This window comes from Suillus subaureus (genome assembly GCF_016647635.1).
Source record: "Suillus subaureus strain MN1 chromosome Unknown BJ212scaffold_51, whole genome shotgun sequence".
Taxonomy (NCBI): domain Eukaryota; kingdom Fungi; phylum Basidiomycota; class Agaricomycetes; order Boletales; family Suillaceae; genus Suillus; species Suillus subaureus.
The window spans coordinates 22,528-44,134 of NW_024538607.1; the positions used below are offsets into that span (position 1 = coordinate 22,528).

The 21,607-nt window shown below is 48.2% G+C and overlaps 10 protein-coding genes across 10 annotated transcripts; 9 read left to right on the forward strand and 1 right to left on the reverse strand.

Annotated features, from left to right (window-relative positions):
* The first annotated feature begins 3,137 nt into the window (after positions 1-3,137).
* BJ212DRAFT_1590707 (uncharacterized protein) lies at positions 3,138-5,583 on the forward strand. Its single transcript, XM_041342494.1, has 12 exons — positions 3,138-3,367; positions 3,426-3,556; positions 3,622-3,735; positions 3,791-3,904; positions 3,960-4,073; positions 4,129-4,242; positions 4,298-4,411; positions 4,474-4,587; positions 4,645-4,742; positions 4,794-4,877; positions 4,934-5,110; positions 5,161-5,583. Exons 2-12 carry the CDS (start codon positions 3,480-3,482, stop codon positions 5,376-5,378), a joined length of 1,338 nt encoding a protein of 445 aa, XP_041187341.1. The 5' UTR covers positions 3,138-3,367; positions 3,426-3,479; the 3' UTR covers positions 5,379-5,583.
* A 235-nt stretch (positions 5,584-5,818) lies between these two features.
* Positions 5,819-7,433, forward strand: BJ212DRAFT_1390733 (uncharacterized protein). The gene is given in 9 exon segments (XM_041337001.1): positions 5,819-6,010; positions 6,021-6,034; positions 6,062-6,294; positions 6,364-6,474; positions 6,530-6,643; positions 6,706-6,819; positions 6,877-7,109; positions 7,166-7,342; positions 7,391-7,433. 5 exon segments carry the CDS (start codon positions 6,137-6,139, stop codon positions 6,992-6,994), a joined length of 615 nt encoding a protein of 204 aa, XP_041187342.1. The 5' UTR covers positions 5,819-6,010; positions 6,021-6,034; positions 6,062-6,136; the 3' UTR covers positions 6,995-7,109; positions 7,166-7,342; positions 7,391-7,433.
* On the forward strand, positions 6,974-7,833 carry BJ212DRAFT_848117 (uncharacterized protein). Its single transcript, XM_041344196.1, has 3 exons — positions 6,974-7,109; positions 7,166-7,342; positions 7,391-7,833. The coding sequence occupies exons 1-3, from the start codon at positions 7,028-7,030 to the stop codon at positions 7,576-7,578; spliced, it is 447 nt and encodes a 148-aa protein (XP_041187343.1). The 5' UTR covers positions 6,974-7,027; the 3' UTR covers positions 7,579-7,833.
* BJ212DRAFT_848010 (uncharacterized protein) lies at positions 7,834-9,026 on the forward strand. The gene is made up of 5 exons (XM_041344195.1): positions 7,834-8,182; positions 8,238-8,324; positions 8,389-8,453; positions 8,514-8,690; positions 8,738-9,026. The coding sequence occupies exons 1-5, from the start codon at positions 8,088-8,090 to the stop codon at positions 8,920-8,922; spliced, it is 609 nt and encodes a 202-aa protein (XP_041187344.1). The 5' UTR covers positions 7,834-8,087; the 3' UTR covers positions 8,923-9,026.
* A 296-nt stretch (positions 9,027-9,322) lies between these two features.
* On the forward strand, positions 9,323-10,746 carry BJ212DRAFT_1390759 (uncharacterized protein). Its single transcript, XM_041337002.1, has 4 exons — positions 9,323-9,504; positions 9,584-9,682; positions 9,713-9,904; positions 9,957-10,746. Exons 3-4 carry the CDS (start codon positions 9,799-9,801, stop codon positions 10,466-10,468), a joined length of 618 nt encoding a protein of 205 aa, XP_041187345.1. The 5' UTR covers positions 9,323-9,504; positions 9,584-9,682; positions 9,713-9,798; the 3' UTR covers positions 10,469-10,746.
* A 731-nt stretch (positions 10,747-11,477) lies between these two features.
* Positions 11,478-12,332, reverse strand: BJ212DRAFT_848347 (uncharacterized protein). Its single transcript, XM_041344197.1, has one exon. It carries the CDS (start codon positions 12,015-12,017, stop codon positions 11,526-11,528), a length of 492 nt encoding a protein of 163 aa, XP_041187346.1. The 5' UTR covers positions 12,018-12,332; the 3' UTR covers positions 11,478-11,525.
* A 690-nt stretch (positions 12,333-13,022) lies between these two features.
* BJ212DRAFT_1283294 (uncharacterized protein) lies at positions 13,023-14,760 on the forward strand (the record flags this gene model as incomplete). The annotated part of the gene is made up of 3 exons (XM_041331750.1): positions 13,023-13,120; positions 13,229-13,469; positions 13,528-14,760. Coding segments are annotated over 3 exons (1,572 nt in total), but the record flags the coding sequence as incomplete, so codon positions are not given.
* Positions 14,761-15,053: 293 nt separating this feature from the next.
* BJ212DRAFT_1283278 (uncharacterized protein) lies at positions 15,054-17,355 on the forward strand (the record flags this gene model as incomplete). The annotated part of the gene is made up of 5 exons (XM_041331748.1): positions 15,054-15,436; positions 15,503-15,605; positions 15,655-15,995; positions 16,049-16,326; positions 16,382-17,355. 5 exons carry the CDS (start codon positions 15,054-15,056, stop codon positions 17,353-17,355), a joined length of 2,079 nt encoding a protein of 692 aa, XP_041187348.1.
* A 1,224-nt stretch (positions 17,356-18,579) lies between these two features.
* On the forward strand, positions 18,580-20,233 carry BJ212DRAFT_1449529 (aspartate aminotransferase; the record flags this gene model as incomplete). The annotated part of the gene is made up of 7 exons (XM_041338711.1): positions 18,580-18,599; positions 18,685-18,853; positions 18,910-19,159; positions 19,214-19,551; positions 19,600-19,752; positions 19,805-19,974; positions 20,077-20,233. 7 exons carry the CDS (start codon positions 18,580-18,582, stop codon positions 20,231-20,233), a joined length of 1,257 nt encoding a protein of 418 aa, XP_041187349.1.
* Positions 20,234-20,842: 609 nt separating this feature from the next.
* Positions 20,843-21,547, forward strand: BJ212DRAFT_848659 (uncharacterized protein). The gene is made up of 3 exons (XM_041344198.1): positions 20,843-21,189; positions 21,242-21,451; position 21,547. The coding sequence occupies exons 1-2, from the start codon at positions 21,016-21,018 to the stop codon at positions 21,377-21,379; spliced, it is 312 nt and encodes a 103-aa protein (XP_041187350.1). The 5' UTR covers positions 20,843-21,015; the 3' UTR covers positions 21,380-21,451; position 21,547.
* The last annotated feature ends 60 nt before the right edge of the window (positions 21,548-21,607 follow it).

Below are 21,607 nucleotides of genomic sequence, written 5' to 3' on the forward strand. Positions count from 1 at the left end.
GTGTATTCTAACTTGTATTCCATGCGAGATATTGATGTCCGATGATCTTCTTCCTGTACTCTGCCTGTCCCACATCGTAAGGTTTACTAAGGCCTTGCACAACTGATTTCTGCCTTGATATTCGTCCTTGTTGGAGTTCTGAGGTGTTGGAGTGAAACTTCATCCGATAACCTCGATGAGGTATGCATTTCCAATGGAGAGCAGGACGGACGAGGGACCTCGGAAGAAAAAACTTACAGTGCTGAGGCAAATCTACGCACATACCGCAAAGGGAATGAACGTGTAAGGGGATACACATATTTTTGTATGTGATAGATGGCGAGTTTGGGAGCCAGCAGAGATGCAAGATTGTTGCGGAAGTTGGGCATGGATTGAGGAGGATGGGTACAAGAACATGGTAAGCAAGATGCGACGCGCATCACCACCATTACAATCAAGATCAAAGAAATGATGGAGGAACGACGAACGTCAGCATCTGGATGTCAAAGGTGGTATGATTTCTGCAGATTAATGTGCTCAGTCGTCAATATGTATAGAACAAAGTTGGCTTCTATTCGCGTTCGTTTGTGTGCGTCATCCCGGGCCAGAGCGAAGTCATCAGATTCTGTCCGTCCTGGAGACAGGATATGCCCCGTATCCAAGGGCTGCGATTGCATCATACAGAAGACCCGAGTACAAGCTAGAGCTGCAGCATGGCAAATCGAGATCTTGAATATCGTAGAATGACGTTTGACATAGTCGTAATCCGGGAGACTTATGCCAGTGTGTGCCAAACAACGACAAGCACAATTAAAGCTATCTTTTGATCCCTTCCAAGTTGTGAGTTTCGCGACGTTGAACATACCGTGTCTCTGCTTGCTCATTTGCACAATGCTGAAGCACTCTATTAATGTTCCTTGCACGAAGCCGGATCCTGTACCTGCACTGTGATCACATCGTTCTGTGCTAAGTTGGGAGCGTCTTGGAAGAATTTCTTTGTGGTGCAAGCATCTCGTCGACTTCTTATATCCGTCCTTCAGCTTTCATCATGAAAGGTTGAATCGAGACCAGAATGGCTTCCCTGTTCATACACCGGCTTATAAATACCCCAATGCAAAGTTCTTTCCCTCTTGTCTTTGTGCCCAGATGAAGTTTAACGTCCAAGGCCTACAGACGGGCGAGATCTGTTGTCATAGCGTTACTATGGGGTCAGTCAATATCTCGTCTACCCATGATCACGGTGCGCCCTATTCAATGGCTCTCTTTCACTCCTTCTGTGCGCTCAAGTGGTATTTTTCTGATTTGATGTCACTCTGCCTGTCGATGCCCACTAAAATTTTGGTACTTTAAAATATCAGGCTGGTTGTGCGTTCTGACGCTGGTGTGAAGTTGTGCGGCAATACTCCTCACAGCCTAGCTCACCAGCGCTCGATGTATACACCATTGCGTGCTACGCGGACGCCCTATCGTGCAGTCCACCATCTCTGCCTGGCTAGCAGAGCTTGTACCCTTGGAAGCGTCGAAAGCAGCCCCCTTCGGCTCACACCTTCCGGTAATATTGTTCAGAGCCCCCGCTTCTCTAGGCACATTGCTTGTAGTGCGACGATCTACAAACGCATCAATGTAACCCTTTGCCTTGCCACGTCGCTACGCCATCCCAGCTGGGTGAGATTTGGGAACATGTTGACTGAGCGTTATCAGAGCCTTCCCCTGCTGGTATGTTATGTTGCCCATCCCTGGCGTTCTCATGAGTGTCACATCACATGGATATTCTCGATCAGTGCGCATACAAATATGTCCAGGCAGTTACCCACACCTGGCATTTGGCGCTTGCGAGTTGCGACATGTTTCAGTGGTCTGTGACACAGAAACATGATCTCAACTCGCCAGCACTACCGATGCAGATGCCACATGACGCGGACGCCTTTTACGCATTCCCACCTACCAACAAAACTTCCAAGGCGTCGATTGTTGTCTTTGTTCATACTCGTGTATTTTATCTTCCCCGTCGTCCCCGTCGTGGAACTGACTTTCTAGCTGTCAGATCTAACGTACGTCTGCATTTTGGCACCCAAGCTTCCAATTTTTGACAGGTAGATGTTGTGTCATCATTAACTGAACTGCATGAGCGAATGTGTAGCCTTGATGTATAAGTAAAATCTACGTTGGGGGGTAGTAGCATGATATGTCAAGCGAATAACGCAGTTGGTGTCATACAAACTTGATGGCATTGGCGCCCGGCGCTTATTTAAAGTTATCATGCCCTGGTGCCTACAAAACCGAACTTCTTTAATTTTGTGGATGGTTTTGACTGCATACAGCCATGTCCCAGCAAGACCTAGACCTGGCTGACTTCGACTCGTCGATATTGTGGGACGCAAGTACCTGTCTCATTTGCGATGCTGTGACAGAGCTCAACAATTGGTGTAAGTTTTCACTTCTTCACTGTTCATGCACATGACTCATCGTTGAAAAAAAAACTATGCACTCTTCGCTAGCAATCAGACATCCATATATCGCAACTGGAGCTCTATCGTGCATCTCTGGAAATCCCGAGCTCCTTCTGACACCACTGCGGCTTGCGCGTTATACATGCTTCTTCCCATTTCGATTGATCCTTTGGCCATTCAAACTCTTGACTAGGTTTATCCTGTATATTTTCGGTTTTAGGAGAGAGGGTGTAGCAAAAGGTGTGCCTTCAATCACAGCAGTAGTGACTACAGGACTTGTCTCATCACGCCATGAAAGGTTCATACGCAGCCCGATACCAATCCCGTCGTTATGGTGGCTATGTACCACCGCAGTCTACCTTTTCAAAATTCCAGGCTGTGACGCATGGGGCTACTGATGACCATGAGGAGGGAGATGAAACAGGATCGATGTTTGCGGCTCCTGTGTCTTTCATAACGAGTATTGGAGTTTGGTTTGTCTTGGGTAGGGCGTGGGGATGGTGGTATTGATGCTATGGGCGGTATTGTGGGTGTTCGATGGAGGGAGTTGAGTCAGTACTAGTGTCAGCAATATGGAATACCATACTCATTAGTGCAACTCATAAGTATTCGTCTACATATGGGTGTGTGATCGTGACTTGGAGTTAGAGACTGTCGCGGAAGCTGCGCGGAGTCTGCCGCGGTCCTTAGTAAGCTTACGTCAATCGCGGACCTGCACCAGAGAGTCTTTCCAGATACATTCAAGGCTTCCGTAACGTGAACCACATAATACCCAGCTGCCGATAGGATGGGACTGTTGGTTCATTTGTGCTCGTGGCCAAGCTTCCAGCTTCTCGACCTCGAGCTGCCAGTATACAATATACATGCCGGTGACTATGACATCGGCGCACGCAGCAAAAATTCCGGTACCGCATGGCTTATCAGACGATTAACGATAGGTTTGGGTTGGATTTCGTGGGAGCTGGATTGATCGTCTGAGCCGATGAGCGCTTACAGTCGTGTTTATCACAAAACCTCTGGTATTCTAGTTGACATTTCACACCTACAGCAATGTCCGATTGGTCGGAATTGGCTAGCAGTGTTTTCTCCCAAGCGTCCGATGCTTTGACAGAGGCTAAACAACGAGTGTGGGCTATTTGCTCCTTGAATCCTAGCCTTTTGCTGATGCGGTACAATGTATACAAATACCCAGCAATGGAGTCATTGCTCAGGAAAATCTAGACTCACAGAACATCGAATGGTCTAAAGTATCAGGTAATGTTCTCTCCCGTGCGTCTGATGCTCTGACAGAGGCCAGACAACTGGTGTATGTTCTCTGCCTCGTAATTACCACACCTTTGTTGACGTGGATCAACATGCAGCAATCAAGCCGCGTCTCAGAGGGATATAGACCTACAAAACGTTGACTGGTCCAAATTGTCAGCCAATATTATGTCCCGTGCGTCCGATGCTCTGACAGAGGCCAGACAGCTCATGTATGTTCTCTGCCTTGTAATTACTACACCTTTGCTGATGCAGTTCAACACGAAGCAATCAAGCCGCATCTCAGAGCGATATAGGCCTACAGAACGTTGACTGGTCCAAATTGTCAGCCAATGTCATGTCCCGTGCGTCCGATGCCCTGACAGAGGCCAGACAGTTCGTGTATGTTCTCTGCCTCGTAATTACTACACCTTTGCTGACGCGGTTCAACACGCAGCAATCAAGCCGCATCTCAGAGATATATGGACCTACAAAATGTTGGTTGGTCTAAAGTGTCGAGCAATGTTCTCTCCCGTGCGTCTGATGCTCTGACAGAGGCCAGACAGCTCGTGTGTGTTCTCTGGCTCGTAATTACTGCACCTTTACTGACGCGGTTCAACACGCAGCAATCAAGTCGCATCTCAGAGATATACAGACCTACAAAATGTTGACTGGTCCAAATTGTCAGCCAATATTATGTCCCGTGCGTCCGATGCTCTGACAGATGCCAAACAACTGGTGTATGTATTCCGTTCCTTGATTTCTATGCCCTTGCTGATGTAGCTCGATACGCCCATCTCAGCGATCAGATCGTGTCACAGAAATATCTGTACCTGACAAGCATTGACTGGTCTAAAGTATTGGGCAACATTCTCTCTCATGCTTCTAGTGTGCTGGCGACAGCAAGACAACTGGTGTATGTTATTCGCTGCTTGATTATCGTACCTTCGTTGATGGGCTATATGCATTCTAGCACTCAGGTATTCATATACCACAACTGGCGCTCTGCTATGGCAATTATATCACAGCAATTACAGAAGAAACTACGCCCCTTGCTCGATGTATTTTCCAGTAAATTAAGACGTGTCTAACTTCACCGCAGACAATCTAACGGAGATCTAGGCATATTACACAACTGCCGGGCCAGATTGTGGGGCAGTATTCTCTCCAGCGTTTTGTTCGCTTTGACGGAGGTCAATAAGTGGTGTAGGTATCACTCAGCTCTTGACCGCGATGCTGTTGGATTGATAACTACTTCTCAGCAATCGTGCATCCATATACATCAGCTGGAGCCTTGGTATTCATCTCTGCGTTTGAAGATCTTCCGATGCTTTTGGCATTATTGCAGCTGACAGGAATGACTACAATGCTCTTGTGTTTTCTCCCGGTGCGGTTGATTAACTGGTGTTTTGGCTTCAGGAGTCAGGGAGTAGAAAAAGGTACACAACCACAAGCGCATTCTACTTGCTAACTGAACATACCATAATAGGTTCATTTGCATCGCAATATCAGTCCCGTCGCTACGGCGGTAATGTGCCACGAGGTTCTAGATTCGCGGAACTCCAATCATATGGGGCCACCATGCCGACAGTTATCTCGGCGCTTGTCTCATTGTTGTCATATACTGGAGCTGTGATTATCTTGGGCCGGGAGTGGTGGATCCAATCAGGGGACTGGTATCGTTTTGTATCGAATGGAAGCTATTGAAATGGGATCATCTTGTTGAGGTATGCATGCCACCATGGTCAAATGAATGACAGGGTTCTGGGTTGGTTCGTGGGGGCTTGGGGATGGTGGTATTGATGCTGTGGGCGGTATTGTGGGTGTTCGATAGAGGGAGTTGAGTCAGTGTCAGCAACATGGAATACTTGTGATGCTATACTCATTAATTGATGCAACTTATCATTATAAGTATGAGGCATATTCGTCTACTCAGTAGAACGACGCGTGATCCCGTGAATTCGCTGTCGACTTGCATAGCCCCGTCATACTGCTTAAGCTTAGCATTGTCGTGTTGAAAACAATACTAGCACGAGTATGTGATCGTGGCTCGGAATTAGAGTCTGTAACACGCGACTCGCGGAAGCTGCGCGGAGTCTGCCGGGACCCTTAGTGCGACGCGGACTGCTGACTCTAAATTAGTCCGCGCCATGCTCAACTTCCCAGCTAGTCATGTGGTATAGAATCACATAGAGGCTTGACGGCTTGACTTTCCAGATGCCATATCTTCCGTGACGTGTACTACATGATATCCATCGCCGACAGGATGGGACTGATGGTTCATTTATACTCGTGGCCAAATTTCCAGCTTCTCGACCTCACAATATGATGCTGGTGATTGTGTGGCATCCGATGTATGCAGCAAAATTTCGGGTTCCACATGTTGAAGATGGCTTCAAGTCAAATGATTAACAACACGCTTGGGTTGGATTTCGTGGGAGCTCGATTGATGGACGTCCGAGCCGATGAGCGCTCACAGTCGTTCGTGCGCACGCGGCCTATCACGAAACCTCTGGTGTTCAAGTCGACCTTTCACACCTACAACCATGTCCGACTGGTCGAAATTGGCGAGCAGTGTTTTATCCCAAGCGTCTGATGCTTTGACAGAGGCTAAACAACGAGTGTGGGTTATTCGCTCCTTGATTCTTAGCCTTTTGCTGATGCGATACAATGTGTACACATATCTCAGCAGTCAAGCCATTTCTCAGGAAGATCTAGACCCTAAAAACATCGACTGGTCTAAAGTATCGAGCAATGTTCTCTCCCGTACGTCTGGTGCTCTGACAGAGGCCAGACAACTGGTGTATGTTCTCTGCCTCGTAATCACTACACCTTTGCTGACGCGGTTCAACATGCAGCAATCAGGCCGCGTCTCAGAGAGATATAGACCTACAAAACGTTGACTGGCCCAAATTGTCAGCCAATGTTATGTCCCGTGCGTCTGATGCTCTGACAGATGCCAAACAACTGGTGTATGCATTCCGTTCCTTGATTTCTATGCCCTTGCTGATGTAGCTCGATACGCCCATCTCAGTGATCAGACCGTGTCACAAAAAGATCTGGACCTGACACACATTAACTGGTCTAAAGTATTGGGCAACATTCTCTCTCATGCTTCTAGTGCGCTGGCAACAGCAAGACAATTGGTGTATGCTATTCGCTGCTTGATTATCATGCCTCCGTTGATGGGCTTTATGCACTCTAGCAATCAAGTATTCATGTACCGCAACTGGCGCTCTGCTGTGGCGATTGTGTCCCAGCAATTACAAGAGAAACTACGCCCCTTGGTTGATGTAATTTCTAGTAAATTAAAACGGATCTAAGTTTGCCGCAGACGATCTAACGGAAATCTAGCCATGTTACGTAACTACTGGACCAAATTGTGGGGCAGTATTGTCTCCAGCGGTATGTTCGCTTTGACAGAGGTCAATAACTTGTGTAGGTGTCGTTCAGCTCTTAATCACGATTTTATTGGATTGATAAATACTTTTCAGCAATCAGGCATCCATATCAATCAGCTGGAGCCTTGCTACTCATCTCTGCGTTTGAAAATCCTGCGATGCTTCTGACACTACTGCAGCTCACGGGAACAACTACAATGTTCTTGTGTTTTCTCCCGGCGCGGTTGATTATCTGGTGTTTTGGCTTCAGGAGTCGAGGAGTAGAAAAAGGTGACAAACACGTCGCTTTCCATTTGCTAACTAAACACGCCATAACAGGTTCGTTTGCATCCCAATATCAGTCCCATTGCTACGGTGGTAATGTGCCACGAGGCTCTGGGTTTGCGAAACTCCAATCATATGGGGCTATGCCGACAGCCACCCCGACGCTTATCTCATTGTTGTCATATACTGGAGCTGTGATTATCTTGGGTCGGGAGTGGTCGCGCTTGGCGAGGGCTTCGTAACAGTACTAGTGTGAATTTGTGACCGGCCAACATAGAGATCGTAACACGCGGAGTACGTCGCGGTCCTTGCATGGCCCATAGGATGCTGACTCTGAATTGATTCGATCCTCATTTACCTAATACTCACATTCTCCTTACCCCTGCGATCGAGGCCATATGGAGGCTTGACTAGCTAATTTGACTTTCCAGAAGATGTCTTCGAATGTGACATGCGGCTGCCAATCTGATATAAATATTTAGCTCATTCCTGCTTTTGGCCAAGCTTCTGGCTTCTCGACCTCGAGTTGCATGCATGCTGTATTATATATGGGTAAACCTGTGTGACCTCGAGGCACACAGCAAACTTTAAGGTGGCAGATGCTTCCGACAGATGCGGTTTGTCAAACGACTGAGGACAGGTTGGATTCGTGGGAGCTGAATTGGTGCACGTTTGAGTCGGTTGGTTATAACCCACACCGGTCGTTTCGTCCATACTATCACAAAGCCTGTGGTACCACGTATTGCCATTCATGCCTCCAATTATCATAATGTCCGACTGGTCAAAGTTAGCAGGCAGTGTTTTCTCCCAAGCGTCTTATGCTCTGACAGAGGCCAAACAACGCGCGTATGTTATCCACCTCTTAATTATTGCGCCCTCGCTGACGCGGTTCGATACATAGCAATGAGGCTGCGTCCCAGAAAGACATAGACTGGTCCAAAGTATGGGCCGACATTCTCAATGCTCTGGGACAGGCCGGACGTCTGTTGTATGGCTTTTGCTACTCCATCTTATGTCTTTATTGATGGGAGCGCTTGATGCATACTTTCTAGGGTCGAATTGTGGGGCACTATTCTATCCAGTATTTTGTTCGCTTTGACAGAAGCCAATGACTGGTGTAAGTGTCATCCAGCTCTTGATCACGATATATGACATGATACTGATACATATTTTACAGCGATCATACACCCATACGCGGCGGCCGGAGCCCTGATATTCATCTCTGCAATCGCAAATATTGGAGTCTTCTTGACATTATTGCAGCTAACGGGAACAATTGCGGTGTTCTTGTGTCTTCTCCCGGTACAGCTCATTGTCTGGTGTTTTGGCTTCAGGAGTCAAGGAGTAGCGCAAGGTACACAAAAACAACGGTTTCCACTTGTTAACTAAACACGCCTTCAGGTTCATTTGCATCCCAATATCAGTCCAACTACTACGGTGGTACTGTGCCACGAGGCTCTGGATTTGCGCATCTTCAATCAGTTGGGGCCACCATGTGGATAGTCCCATCGACGCTTATTTCCTTGTTGTCGTATGTTGGAGTTGCCATTGTCTTGGGCCGGGAGTGGGGGTGGTGGCTCCAATGAGCCGACTGGTATCGTATTGTATCAAATGAGACCATCTTGTTGAGGTATGCCTGTAATTATTCTCAAAAGAATGACGAATTTTGGGTTAATTTTATGGGAACTTGATGGACACTGGTGCCAGTTGCTCGTGACTGATGCTTAAAGTACAGAGGAGTGCTAGGGCTGTGCTTTCGATCCTCCATACAAGCCTGCAGCCACATCCCAGGGATATCTAGGTCTAATAGAAATTGTCAGGCGCTGTTTTCTCGTACTCTGACAGTCACAGGGCCTAGACGGGTGTTTACAGGTGATTCGGTTCTTGTTTACACCTTTTGCTGATGGACTTAATTTTCTAAGAATCAGGCACTCGTGCTCCTTCGCTCGGCGTAATAACGTTCTGAAGGTCTTCGTACACCAGATCGTGCGCCACCGAAATTGTTCGGATAAATGCTGTGATGGGCAAGAAAATCCTCACTTGCCTGCTAGGTATATATGTGTGCCATCGTAAGCTCCTATGCCACATAGCGTTCTATGAAGAAGCTACGCCCATTACGAGAGTGAGTGAACGCCTCAAACTAACCAGTCATTTTGAAGAACGTTTATCTATATTCCCATCAGTAGCTCTCACAACGCCTGCCAGACCGTGTTACTTACGCGACGAACATCCGAACCAGGAAACTAGGAGTGACCGGGTCGAAGAGCCAATGATACTACGTATATACATGACCCTTGTCCAGAGAATGACAACGCGGGGTTGATTCATGGAAACGTGATCCATGGGGCAAAACTTTAGGCGCTAAGTTAGCCAGGACACTCGGCGCTTACTATCTATTGCTGCCTTTATAAACAAATTTGTCCAGTTGGGGCCTTGTCCTTTAAACGTACACGCACACAGCCATGTCCCAACAAGTTCTACTAGACCTGCCCGACATTGACTGGCCCAAATTGCGGGACACTATTCTCGCCTCTTCAATTTATGCTCTGACAGAGGTCAATAACTGGTGTATGTTATTTGTTTCTTCTTCACGACGTTGTTTATACTAAACATTCTCCAGCAATCAGGCATCCATACGTCGCAGCTGGAGCTTTGATATGCATATCTTCCAATCCTGACATCTTACTTACGCCACTATGGCTCACAGGAAAAACAACACTTTATATCTGTCTCCTCCCGCTTCGGTTGATCCTCTGGCCCTTCAAGCTCCTGGGGAGGTTCACCTTGTATATTTTCGGTTTCAGGGGACGTGGCGTAGCGAAAGGTACATCCCAACCAATCAACTACAGGTGTCTCGTGACCCTAAACGTGAATATGACAGATTCATTGGCATCTCAGTACCAGTCCCAAATATATGGTGACTACGTGCCACAAGACTCTACCTTTGCGAGACTCCAGTCATACGGGGCCACTGAATATTACGATGACTTGGAAGTGCTGAGATCAGCGAACGATGACGATGACGAGAATAGAAATCTTGAAGTAGGGTCGATGCTTGCGATTGGTGTCTCCTGGCTGTCGGCTATTGGGGCTGTGTTTGTCTTGGGCAGGACGTGGGGGTGGTGGAATTGATGGGGTTGCTGGACAATGTTGATAATGTGTATGTTGATCTGGAGGGAGTGGAAGTCAGTGACAGGAACATGAAATAGCATGGAACCATATCGATAAAACTAAGCGACGTGTACTCAGTAAAATGTACGCTTCCTCGTAGGATTGTGCATGACCCGCCGTACTGTTGAGTGCCGGAAGTGTTGAGTCGACGAGAGAGTAAATTTGTAATGAGCGCTTAGCTAACTATATGCGCGGAGTCGGTCGTGCTCTTACGCGGGCTGCTGACTCTGAATTGGTGAACCTCTTCCCGCTTGTTGTCGCCCTCGAGCTGCATGTAAGCTATGTATATGGCGTATGCCTCAACGTATGCAGCAAATTAGAATGTCATATAACTCTGTGAAAAGAGTGAGTCTGACAAGTTTGGATTTGGTTTCGTGGGAGTACAACAATTGATGGTCCAGGTCTCGTAGTGTTGATAATCGCAGAAAGCTTGTGGTATTAACCTTTCACGCATACAGGCTCAATCATGCCCAAGGAAGATGTAGACCTGCTCGACTGGTCGAAATTGTCGGGTACCGTTCTTTCCGGTGCTTCTCATGCTCTGGCAGAGGTCAAACAAATGAGGTTATTGGCCCTATGAGTATGCGTTGGCATGGCCTTTGCTGATGGTAGCTCAACGTGTTTCAGCAATCAGGCTATGTCCCCGCCCGATGTAAACTTGCCTGAGTGGTCGAAACTGTCGGGTGCTGTTCTCTCCCGCGCGTCTGATGCTCTAGCGGAGGTCAAACAACTAAGGTTCTTCGCCTCTTGAGTCCTATGCATGCCTCTTGTTAATGTAGTTCACACTCTTTTCAGCAATCAAGCTGTGTCTAAGAAAGATATACACCTGCCAAACATAAACTGGCCGAAAGTATCGGGCGATATCCTCTCTCATACGTCTAATGCTCTGACAGAGGCTAAACAATTGGTGTATGTTATTCACCTCTCGATTATTATGCCTTGACTGATGGATTTGATGCACATTTTCTAGTCATCAGGTTTCCATGTATCGCTACTGGAGCTCTGATATGCCAATGTTTCAGCAATACCAGGAGATGGTGCGGCGGCTCATAAAGATGAAATCATGTACGTCAACAGGGATCTGATTTCTTCGCAGATGATCTAACGGAAACCTAGACCTATTCGGCTTCCACTGGATCAGAGTATGGGGGACTATTCTCTCGGGCGCTTCCAAATTGCGGGACAATATTCTCTCGGGCGCCTCCAAATTGTTGGGTGTCATTCCCTCGGGCGCTTTCAGCTTGTGGAGGATCATTCTCTGGGGCCCTTCTAAATTATGGGGCGCTATAATCTGGGGCTCTTCCAAAAAATCTGGCGTTGTTCTCTCGGACACTAACGAATTACGGGGCACTGCTAGAAATTTTTTGAGTACTTCGGATTCTAGTTTGAGTATTGCCCTCTCTTGTGTTTCGCATACTCTGACAGGAGTCAACACCTGGTGTAGGTCATTCGCCTCTTGTTGACAACATTTCTTGAACGGCTTAAACGCTTCCAGCAATCGGGCATCCATATATCGCAGCTGCAGTTTTGCTATTCATCTCTGGGAATCCTGGTATTCTTCTGGAGCCACTGCAGTTGGCGGAAAAACCTGCACCGTACAGTCGGACCTCTACTGGCTACTACGAGACTGCGGTCACAAATGAACACGGAAATGTGGATGCACGCAAAGCTGAATCGACGGCCGTACTTAGTGTCTCTTGGTTGACGGGTCTTGGAGCTGTGTTTGTTTTGGGTAGGACGTGGGGGTGGTGGGATTGATATGGTGGTACCGTTGTGCTCTGTAGGCGCACCAATATTTAAATAAACTTTTTACTCACAGCGTCTCAAAGAACAATCGAACTGTGTCGGCGTGTCTTACTGGTTCCATCGATCCCAACGCCTAACAATTGTAAGATCCATCCAGTGATCATATCACATGGCATCAATCACACTGCCGTGAGCAGAAACTCAAACCCCACTGAAATGGGCTGCGTCACCTGAGATTATGTTTTACCTATGGTACGAATTCAAATCCAAACGTGATTCCCGACAAAAGGGCTTGGTTCTGTAATGTTTTGTTCCATGAAGTATTGTTGGGGGTTAGATAACTGTACATACTTCGGTCCATCGAATTATGTCAAGTGCTAGTGAAATTCCCTCAGCAACTACCATATCGCGCATCATTGTACGACGGGACGTTGTTTCGAATTGTAATTATACAGTATGCTTCGAGAGAGCCCTGCAATATGACCTACCATTTGGATCAGCACTCTTTCTTCCAAACTGCCGCTGTGTTTAAGAGATAAGATCAACGTTGCGATGCTCTTTCATACTATCTGGTAGAGTTACCAGCAGTCACAACTGTTGTTTGTCCTTATTGAATTCTAAGGCCATTACATAATCTGTAAACATACGGATTGCACAAACAAGCTCGATTTGGTTGCAATTCCCCTGCTTCGTTCCGACCAATCCGTATCCCATGGTGCGCTACCACTCTGAGAACTTGAGGCAGCATTAACAGTCGTGATGTCAGACAGTTTGCACGTACTATCTACGTGGCGCGTGCAAGTACGGCGATAGATGTCGCAACGAGCATCCAGCGGACAGAGCACAACAGGGTGGTTTTGGGAGTACGTTGTCTCGACTTTCCCCGGGCTTTTCTTTCATGTTCTCACATACAATGATTAGATCAAAGTTGGACCAATAATAATTCGAGAGACATGGTAGTTCCATATACGTAAGTTATTCGGGATGTATGACGCAGGAAGATCGACATACGGTCCAATCTGTTAACACCATGCTTTGTAGCATTGAATCAATGGCAAGAGACGTCACCGCTCTTCAAGATAAGCCTTTATGGCCACTATCATCCTATGGCGCTGCGAAATATGAACCAGTGGTTATCGCTGGACTGGATGAGTCGCTTGAGGAACTTCGCGTGAAGGCAGTGACTGCGCTGAAGGCAGGGACTATCAACGAATATGTGCGTAGCTGAATAGGGAAGAATATCTTTCTTTCTTGGCTGATCAAGCTATCTATAGATGAAATATGAGTCAGACAAGATAGCTGCCTCAGACCAGGCGTACAACAGCGCCAGGAGCAACGTTCCACAGTTGTATGACGCTGCTTTCAAATTGAGCAAGGAAGTAGCTTCACCTGGGCCGAGTGCACTCGGTCCTGTTTCTGCTTTCAGCGGGCGTTCAGCGTTTGGTAGCGGGCCAGCATTTGGTTCTGGCCCTCAACCATCGGTGTCTGGCGCAACTTCCAGTGCCTTTGGAAAATCTGCATTTGGTCAGCCTGCGTTTGGTCAGACAGGGTTTGGCACGTCCGCAGCGACATCTGCATTTGGACAACCTGCACAAACGACGTCTGCGTTTGGACAACCAGCACAGACTACGTCAACGTTTGGGCAGCCACAACAACCAACATCTGCGTTCGCGCAACCACAACAGTCAGCGTCTGCATTTGGGCAGCCGCAACAGCCAAGTTCTGCGTTCGAGCAGCCTGTTCAGACGACATCAGCATTTGGGCAGCAGCCAAGTTCTGCTTTTGGGCAGCCCTCTGCATTCGGTTTAACCGCTCAGCCAATCTCGGCTTTCGGACAATCATCATTAATTAAACCTGGGTCAGGTGCATTTGGCTCTTCGGCACCTTCCACAGGCGCATTTGGGGCTCCATCGTCGGCATTTGGGAGCACCGGTGCTAGCACTGGGACCAGTGGCGGGTTTTCTGCCTTTGCACCTCAGTCATCTGGGTTTGCGTCAGCACCAACGCAAGCATTGGCGTTTGGACAGCCGTCATTTGGAACCCCCGCCCCTGCCCCAACGCAAGGTGCATTTGCTGCACCAGCACAGGTACAAAGTGCCTTTAATTCCGCGACACCCTCACAAAGTGCCTTTGGCTCTACACCATCTGCACCAAGCCCAATCGGCGGGTCCTCCACAACATCCCAGTCCGTCTTCGGAGCAGCGCCAACGACGTCTGCGTTCGGTAGCACAGGCGCCGGAGTTCCATCCTTTGGCGTTCCTGCTCCTGTGGTTGCTACTGCTTTCGCAACTCCAATGGCAACAACCCCAACCGATGCTTCGAAGCCATCTGCATCAGCACCTGTGTTTTCACGATCTAAAGTTCAGACCAAACCTGACAGATATGCTGCACTTTTGCCGCGAAACTACATGGACATATTACCAGTAGATGTAAAGGCCGCCTTCGCGGCAGATAAATTTGAATGGGGGAATATACCAGAATGGATACCGCCGAAGGAGGTGCGGTAGGATCCATTGTGGTGTTAGCGGACTGTTGTATGGCTTAGTCTTATGTTTTTTTACGAATTCCATTATAGAATCGCACTGTACAACACTTCACTGTACCATTGTCGATGTAAGTAACAAGCAATGACTCAGTAGCGTGGTCTAGATTTGGAAAGAGCATGTTTTTCAATTTGTTATGGAGGATATACTCACCAGGGTTCGGATGCTTCGGCAGGCTATATCTGAACGAGCACCGAAAAGGTCTTATATCCTAGTTATCGATCCCATCTTGATTGTCTACCACAACGTTCATCAAAATGCCTCCAAAGATTGCTGAGCCCTCTGCGTCGGAAACGACAGCGACCCAGGAATTGCCGTTCATTAACTTTCCGCCTTTCCCGAAACCTCCACCAGGCGTGACACTCATCCCTTTCAAGGATTTTAGGGCGCGCGGGATACAGCTATTCGCTGAAGTTGTTGGCAGCCCGAACGAGGAAGATATGGAGCGCGATGGCCTAGGGATACCCACCGTTGAGTTGCGCGTAAAGCATTCAACTGACGAGTGCAAGAGCAACACGCGCAAGAGGAAACGCAAGAAGAAGACTGCCGCTGTAGAAGGTACGCCTGCAAGGAAGGTCCCGTGGTACGAAGAGTGGGAGGAAGGTGAAGATCTGCGTGTCACGAAGGGCAAGTTCGATTCGTAGGTCGTTTATTATCCCATCGTGAGATTCACGATACGGTGAATTGTTGCTGATCAGCCTGCTAGAAATATGTCTCATGTGGATCGCCTCTTTCATGCCGCGAACGACTTTCGAGTCAATCGCACTTGGCCGCCGATCACATCTGGGGTCAGCCAGCTCTGGGACCAAGTAATTATTTTCATCTTTGCGCTTGCACCAACCTCACGGTTTCTCATAGTTTCGTCTGTACGTCGGACTCCTTGTCAATCCAAATGTCTATCGTAAACCGAGCAAAGACGGAGAGGCAGATGACGATGACGACGATGATGACGACGGTCCTTCTAATATCCAGATCAACGAGGAGGACACCTCTGGATCAGTTCCTCCCTCAAGGGATCCCGCTGGCTCAACTTACTCTGCTGAATTGGACGATCATGATGACGACGAAGGTACTTTGCAGGCACGCAAATCTGATCTGGAGGAACAACGCGAGGAGAAGCTGATCGTGTTCTTGAACGACCCGGAGAAATCGGTGACAATTTTCCTATCGTCTCACATGCGTGAACAAGGCCTTATCTGGTCTGTCTCTCAATAATAATTCTCGACGTGCTTTTCATTGGAGTATTGCATAGGTCGGAGAGGAACCTCGTTAACGCACCACACCTCATCAGCTTCTTTTTGAACTTTGTCCTGCGGAACCGCGTTCTCCCAAAAGCCTCTCATGAACGTGGCATCCGCAGTGCCCTTGATATTGTGGAACTCGCGAAGAAGGAGCTGCCCTTGACATACAAGATTGGGCAGGCGTTACCCGATGTGTTCAGCGATGGCTGCAAGGAGTGCTTTGGCCGGAAAGGCGGGATTGAATGGTCCTTTGACGATCACCAAAGGGCAGACGATCCGCCTGCTCCAGGTATTATCAGCTATTCGTACGTGATGGCTTATCGATGTTAATATTCCATTTTCAGTCGATGCGACTATCACTGTAATCGATCAGCATGGTGCAGAAATGGAGATTGTTCTCCCAGATACGGAGGAAACGGCACTCAAAGATGCCATCGAAGACAATGTTGACATGGAGATCCAGGTTACTAACATACGCACCACTGCCCCCGTCGCTAATGCCAACACCGCCGCCCCTATTACCACCGCACCACCCGACATCTTGTCTGCAGATACAACAGACACCATTGCCGGCGGGTGGGGTGCCACGGGCGACACCGAAGGCTGGGGTTCCGTAGGTTCTGACACCTGGGGTGCCATTGGCGATGGCGGTAAATGGGGCCCTGCGGATGACAATGACGAATGGGGTGCGGACTCCGCCCCACTCTCATTTGCACCCGAAGTGACTGAGCCCTCTTGGCTTTCCCCGCCGCCCTCGCTCACGTCTCTCCTGGGTCCCACCTCTTTCCCACTGACGCACAGCACAGGGATCGTGGAGTCCTCCACGCGCCGCATCAAAGCGATCCACCTACCCCCGAAGGATAAGGCAAAGATCAAGGCTAACGCAGCGGAAATGGTGGAGGATGAGTTAGAGCGGAGGTTCGCGCGCGTTGTCATGGGCCCGTGGGGGAGGGAGGAGAACGATATTCCGAAGCCATCCATTCGCAAGACCTCCCGCGGTGTAGTGGTCATGCCCGACGGCGAGGTTGAAGGCAGCGGTTCCGGCAAGCCGCACAATCCGTATGAAGATGATATAGTCCTGGTCATAGAGCCCGCAGTACTCGATACGCTGAGCCTCGGGATGGGGCTTGGGGGGCTATGGGTGCAGATCGTGCGCGAGGAGGTGGAAGCAGATAATGAAGTGCCGAAGAAGTCTAACGCAAAACGCGGAAAAAAAGGCAAAGGCCCTCTGGATGAGCTTTCCGGGAATTACTGGTACCTCGAAGAGCTGATGGGCATCTTCCCAAGCTATTTCATGTCCAGGGAGAATGCGAAGTAGACGATCTTGGGAGGAAGTTTTTAATGTTTATCCCGTCATGCTTTGCTTTTTGCTTTCGAATCTAGTGTCTGACGCTATCACAATGTATACTTACCTTTGACTTACTCAACGAGTGTATGTGCCTTCATAGTTATCTTGAATTGAGTGTTAAGAGACGTGTTGGATTTCAAACTCGTTGGGCGATACAAGTACATGTTAAAGGTACATGGACGTCGGTCACTCGACTTGCCATCGAAGGTATGGATAATGCGTGTGACAAATATCTGCGACTACAGGGAACATCCCACACGATGTACATGTCAGGGGTGTTTGAAACCCTCTAGTAGGAACTAGATCAAAGTCTAGAGTACATGTGAGCGAGATTGGGTACTACGAGCAACACTGAGGATGATACATACCCCTGCGGACGTTGAGTATTAACATTACCGGGAGCCGAAATACCACTCGACCGAAAACTAATTCGGATTTTCCAAAGAGATTCTCGATTGGCTCTGTATTAAGCTGCTCCCGGAGCCAGAGCGGGGGAGAAAGGAGGGTACTAATAGCCTAGCGGTTTTATCACCAAGCGGGCGTACGCGTTGATAGCGTGGCCCCATATCGCGTCAATGATCCACATTCCAGACACGAAGAGATATAGAGTTCGATAACTTGAACTGTTCGGGTCCAGCTTGCCAGTGTATTATGTCAACGGCTATACCATTAACAGTGACTCACGTCCTGATAAAATTCATCTGCACGTTTGAGAACCTGGAATTGGGCAACGAGGCCTAATTAAGTGCCGGAAAAAGTTATTCTTGATTCCATCGGGGATAAAACGTTGAAGCTATACCGTATTAGATGAGACAAGATGAGGCTGGCGCTACTAGTACTTATACCGTGACATTGTCTTGTTATCGCCACCCTGATCTCACCTTGATCAAGCCTTGAAGCTTCAAATCAGATACCAGTGAGTAACTTGGATCTTCGTGTTCAGTTGTCGTCGCTGCCGGGTTGTTGGATGTTAAGTGATGGACAAGGGACGGGAAGGGACGGGAAGGGACGGGCGATCTTACCTTGATCGTATAATCACATGCATGGCATGTTTCACGCCGTATATCGCACGACTCGCACCATCGTGATGATCTATGACTCTTACAACATCGCTTATCCGAGTCGGAGCTAACCAACATGTCAAACAGGATAAGACAAGTATATAATCACCTCGCAGGTACCGCACAGCCCACGATGTCGTCGGGTAAGCACTGGTCATAATTGTGTCACTGTGCTCGGCATTCAATCCTTTCATGAATCAGAAACATGGGAGGATGTTCCTCTTGCTCCACCCGACAGGTGCGTACAAGTCACGATATATTTCCATTCTTCACTGAAAGTCGCCGATAGCATTTTCAAATTGACCGCGGCGTATAAGGCAGACACGTTTCCTCAGAAGGTTAATCTTGGTGTTGGAGCATATAGAGATGATGACAATAAACCTTGGGTCCTTCCTGTTATCAAGAAGGTGCGTCCTCTTTACATCTTAACCACGCTCTAGACTCAATTCCTGTGCCACTATAGGCCACACAAATTCTTCTGAATGATCCTAATCTCGATCACGAATACCTCCCAATCACGGGTTTACCAGAGTTTACTGCTGGTGCGGTAAAGCTCATTCTTGGCGCCGATTCACCTGCTATTGCAGAAGGGCGTGCTGTTAGCGTGCAGACCATCTCCGGAACTGGCGCAAACCACTTGGGAGCCTTGTTTCTAAGCAGGTTTTATCATTGGGATGCCCCCAAGCAGATTTACTTGAGCAATCCCACCTGGGGTGAGTTTTTTGTAGGAATGCGTGCAACAGAAGTTTAACCAGGCATTCCTGCAGCTAACCACCATGCCATTTTCAAGAATGTTGGAATCCAACCTATAGATTATCCTTACTATGACCCAACCACCATTGGCCTAGACTTTGATGGTTTCATTGGAACCCTACAAAGTGCTGCGCCACGCTCGGTGTTTTTACTACACGCTTGCGCCCACAATCCCACAGGAGTCGACCCTACTCGTGACCAATGGAAACAGATCGCTGAAGTCATTATCGCTAAAAACCATTACGCATTCTTCGACTGCGCCTACCAGGGCTTTGCAAGTGGTGACCTCAACAACGATGCGTGGGCAGTTAGATACTTCGTGGAGAAGGGTGTGCCGATGCTTGTGTGTCAGGTCAGTGCGTCATTCATTGCACTACTGCAGCATAGCTGATTGGACCAGAGCTTCGCCAAGAACGCAGGTCTGTACGGCGAGCGGATCGGTGCGCTACACATCGTCCCCCCTACGAAGGAAGCTGCAGACCGTGTTAAGAGTCAGCTGTCGGTTTTACAGCGCAGTGAAATAAGCAACCCACCATCTTACGGTGCACGCTTAGTGAGTCGATTTCGATATAGACTGCGCTCACCTGCTGAGGGGTGGGGAATAGGTCTCACTTATTCTCAACGACAGTGCCCTCTTTGCCGACTGGAACCGTGACATCAAGACCATGGCTGAGCGAATTATATTCATGCGCAATGAGCTTTATCGACTCCTGACGGAGGAGCTGAAAACGCCGGGCAGTTGGGTTCATATCATCAACCAGATTGGCATGTTCAGGTGAGTTTGTGCGATTGGTCGCGCATTGGCGTCACGATGTGGTTTGGATGGCGTGAAACATACCATCCTAAGAATGAGCATCGTACTGATAACGGGCGACAGCTTCACTGGAATCAACCCGTCTCAGTCACAAGCACTGATAGACACCTTCCACATTTACTTGACGGCCAACGGACGGATTTCGATGGCTGGGCTGAACACGCACAACATAAGATACTTTGCAGAGAGCTTGGACAAGGTGGTGAGGGGGCAGGTATGAACGACTTTCGGACCACCAGGGTACTTGATAGTGATGTTTTGGAGACAAATGTGTTAGATCGACTGTGGATGACTAGAAACCCAACTCGAATTTGTGTTGACTGAGATCAGTGGCCGGGAAAACTTGTATAATTTGGGTTTGGGCTCCAAATACTAGCAAACAGCGACAAAACAGTGTTTGAACTTCGCTTGCAATTGTCTTTATCTTAGTGGAACTTCTGGTTATGCGAAGCTGAAAATACACCTTGCAGCACTCGGTCCTTTCTGTGACAGTTGTGGATACCTGACAGGGATTGAATCCAATGATGATTTGGTATGATTCTCGCGAATACCAAACCGTTGCTGAAGTCCGAACCAGGTTGGCCGGTTCGTGGAGGCAACGTGTCCTACTAATGCGTGTAGCTGGGTCGCTACTGACTCACATACTGTCAACTAGTCACGTATTATTAACTGATACCAAACCGCACGGCGCATCCATGGACGTGACTGTGTGACTGCCGTACTCGACCAACTTTGAACAAGATGCTCTCGTGTTTTGAGTGCCTTGTTCTAAACACTAGTTGTAGACGGCCGCGCAACAGTCTCGATCTCTTGAACTTGTGGAAATAAAGCTATGGTCAACAGGAGCATCCACAAAGACAATCCGAAGACTACGAGTGGTGCTTGCACAGGGGTAATAATCGTCAAGACCGCCATTCCAGAATTCTAGTCGAAGCTATTAGCTAGTCTTACACGGAACTAGTCCACGTCAACTCCCCGGAGGGTTTGACGTGCAGTAAGTACATGGGCTCCTTCATAGAATTCACAGGCGGCTACCTCATGGATCCCGAAGCTGCAGAGGGCTGTCAGCACTGTCCATACAAGACCGCTGATCAGTACATGCACTCGAAGGTCGATATTAAAGACAGTGATCATTGGCGCAACCTGGGCATTGTCTTCGGATTCGTCGCGTTCAATGTGAGTCACTGTCCAATGTTCCTTGGATCTCACGCCCACATACCATCTGTAGATTAGTACTGTTTTCTGGTCCATGCGCATTCGCACTGTCGGCGTGCTTGCTTCTCTTAGACTAGAAGCTAAATCGCGGCACGTGGATTGTGATTCATGCATATATACCGCATACCTGCTCGAGAATGTACTTACTTAAAAGGTAACCGTGTACGCACTGGTAGAGGATCAACGCATCCTGCAATAGGGGTGTTATGACATTGAATGAAAGGTGAATACAACTTTTTCGCAGGTGGAGTCTATTGGACACACAAATATGAAGACTTATTAGACTGATTGACCATCGCGAATGCGTTTTATTCTCAGCGGAATACAACATTGATTTTGTAGTTATCATATCAAACTTCTTAGTGTGGCCCCAAAAATG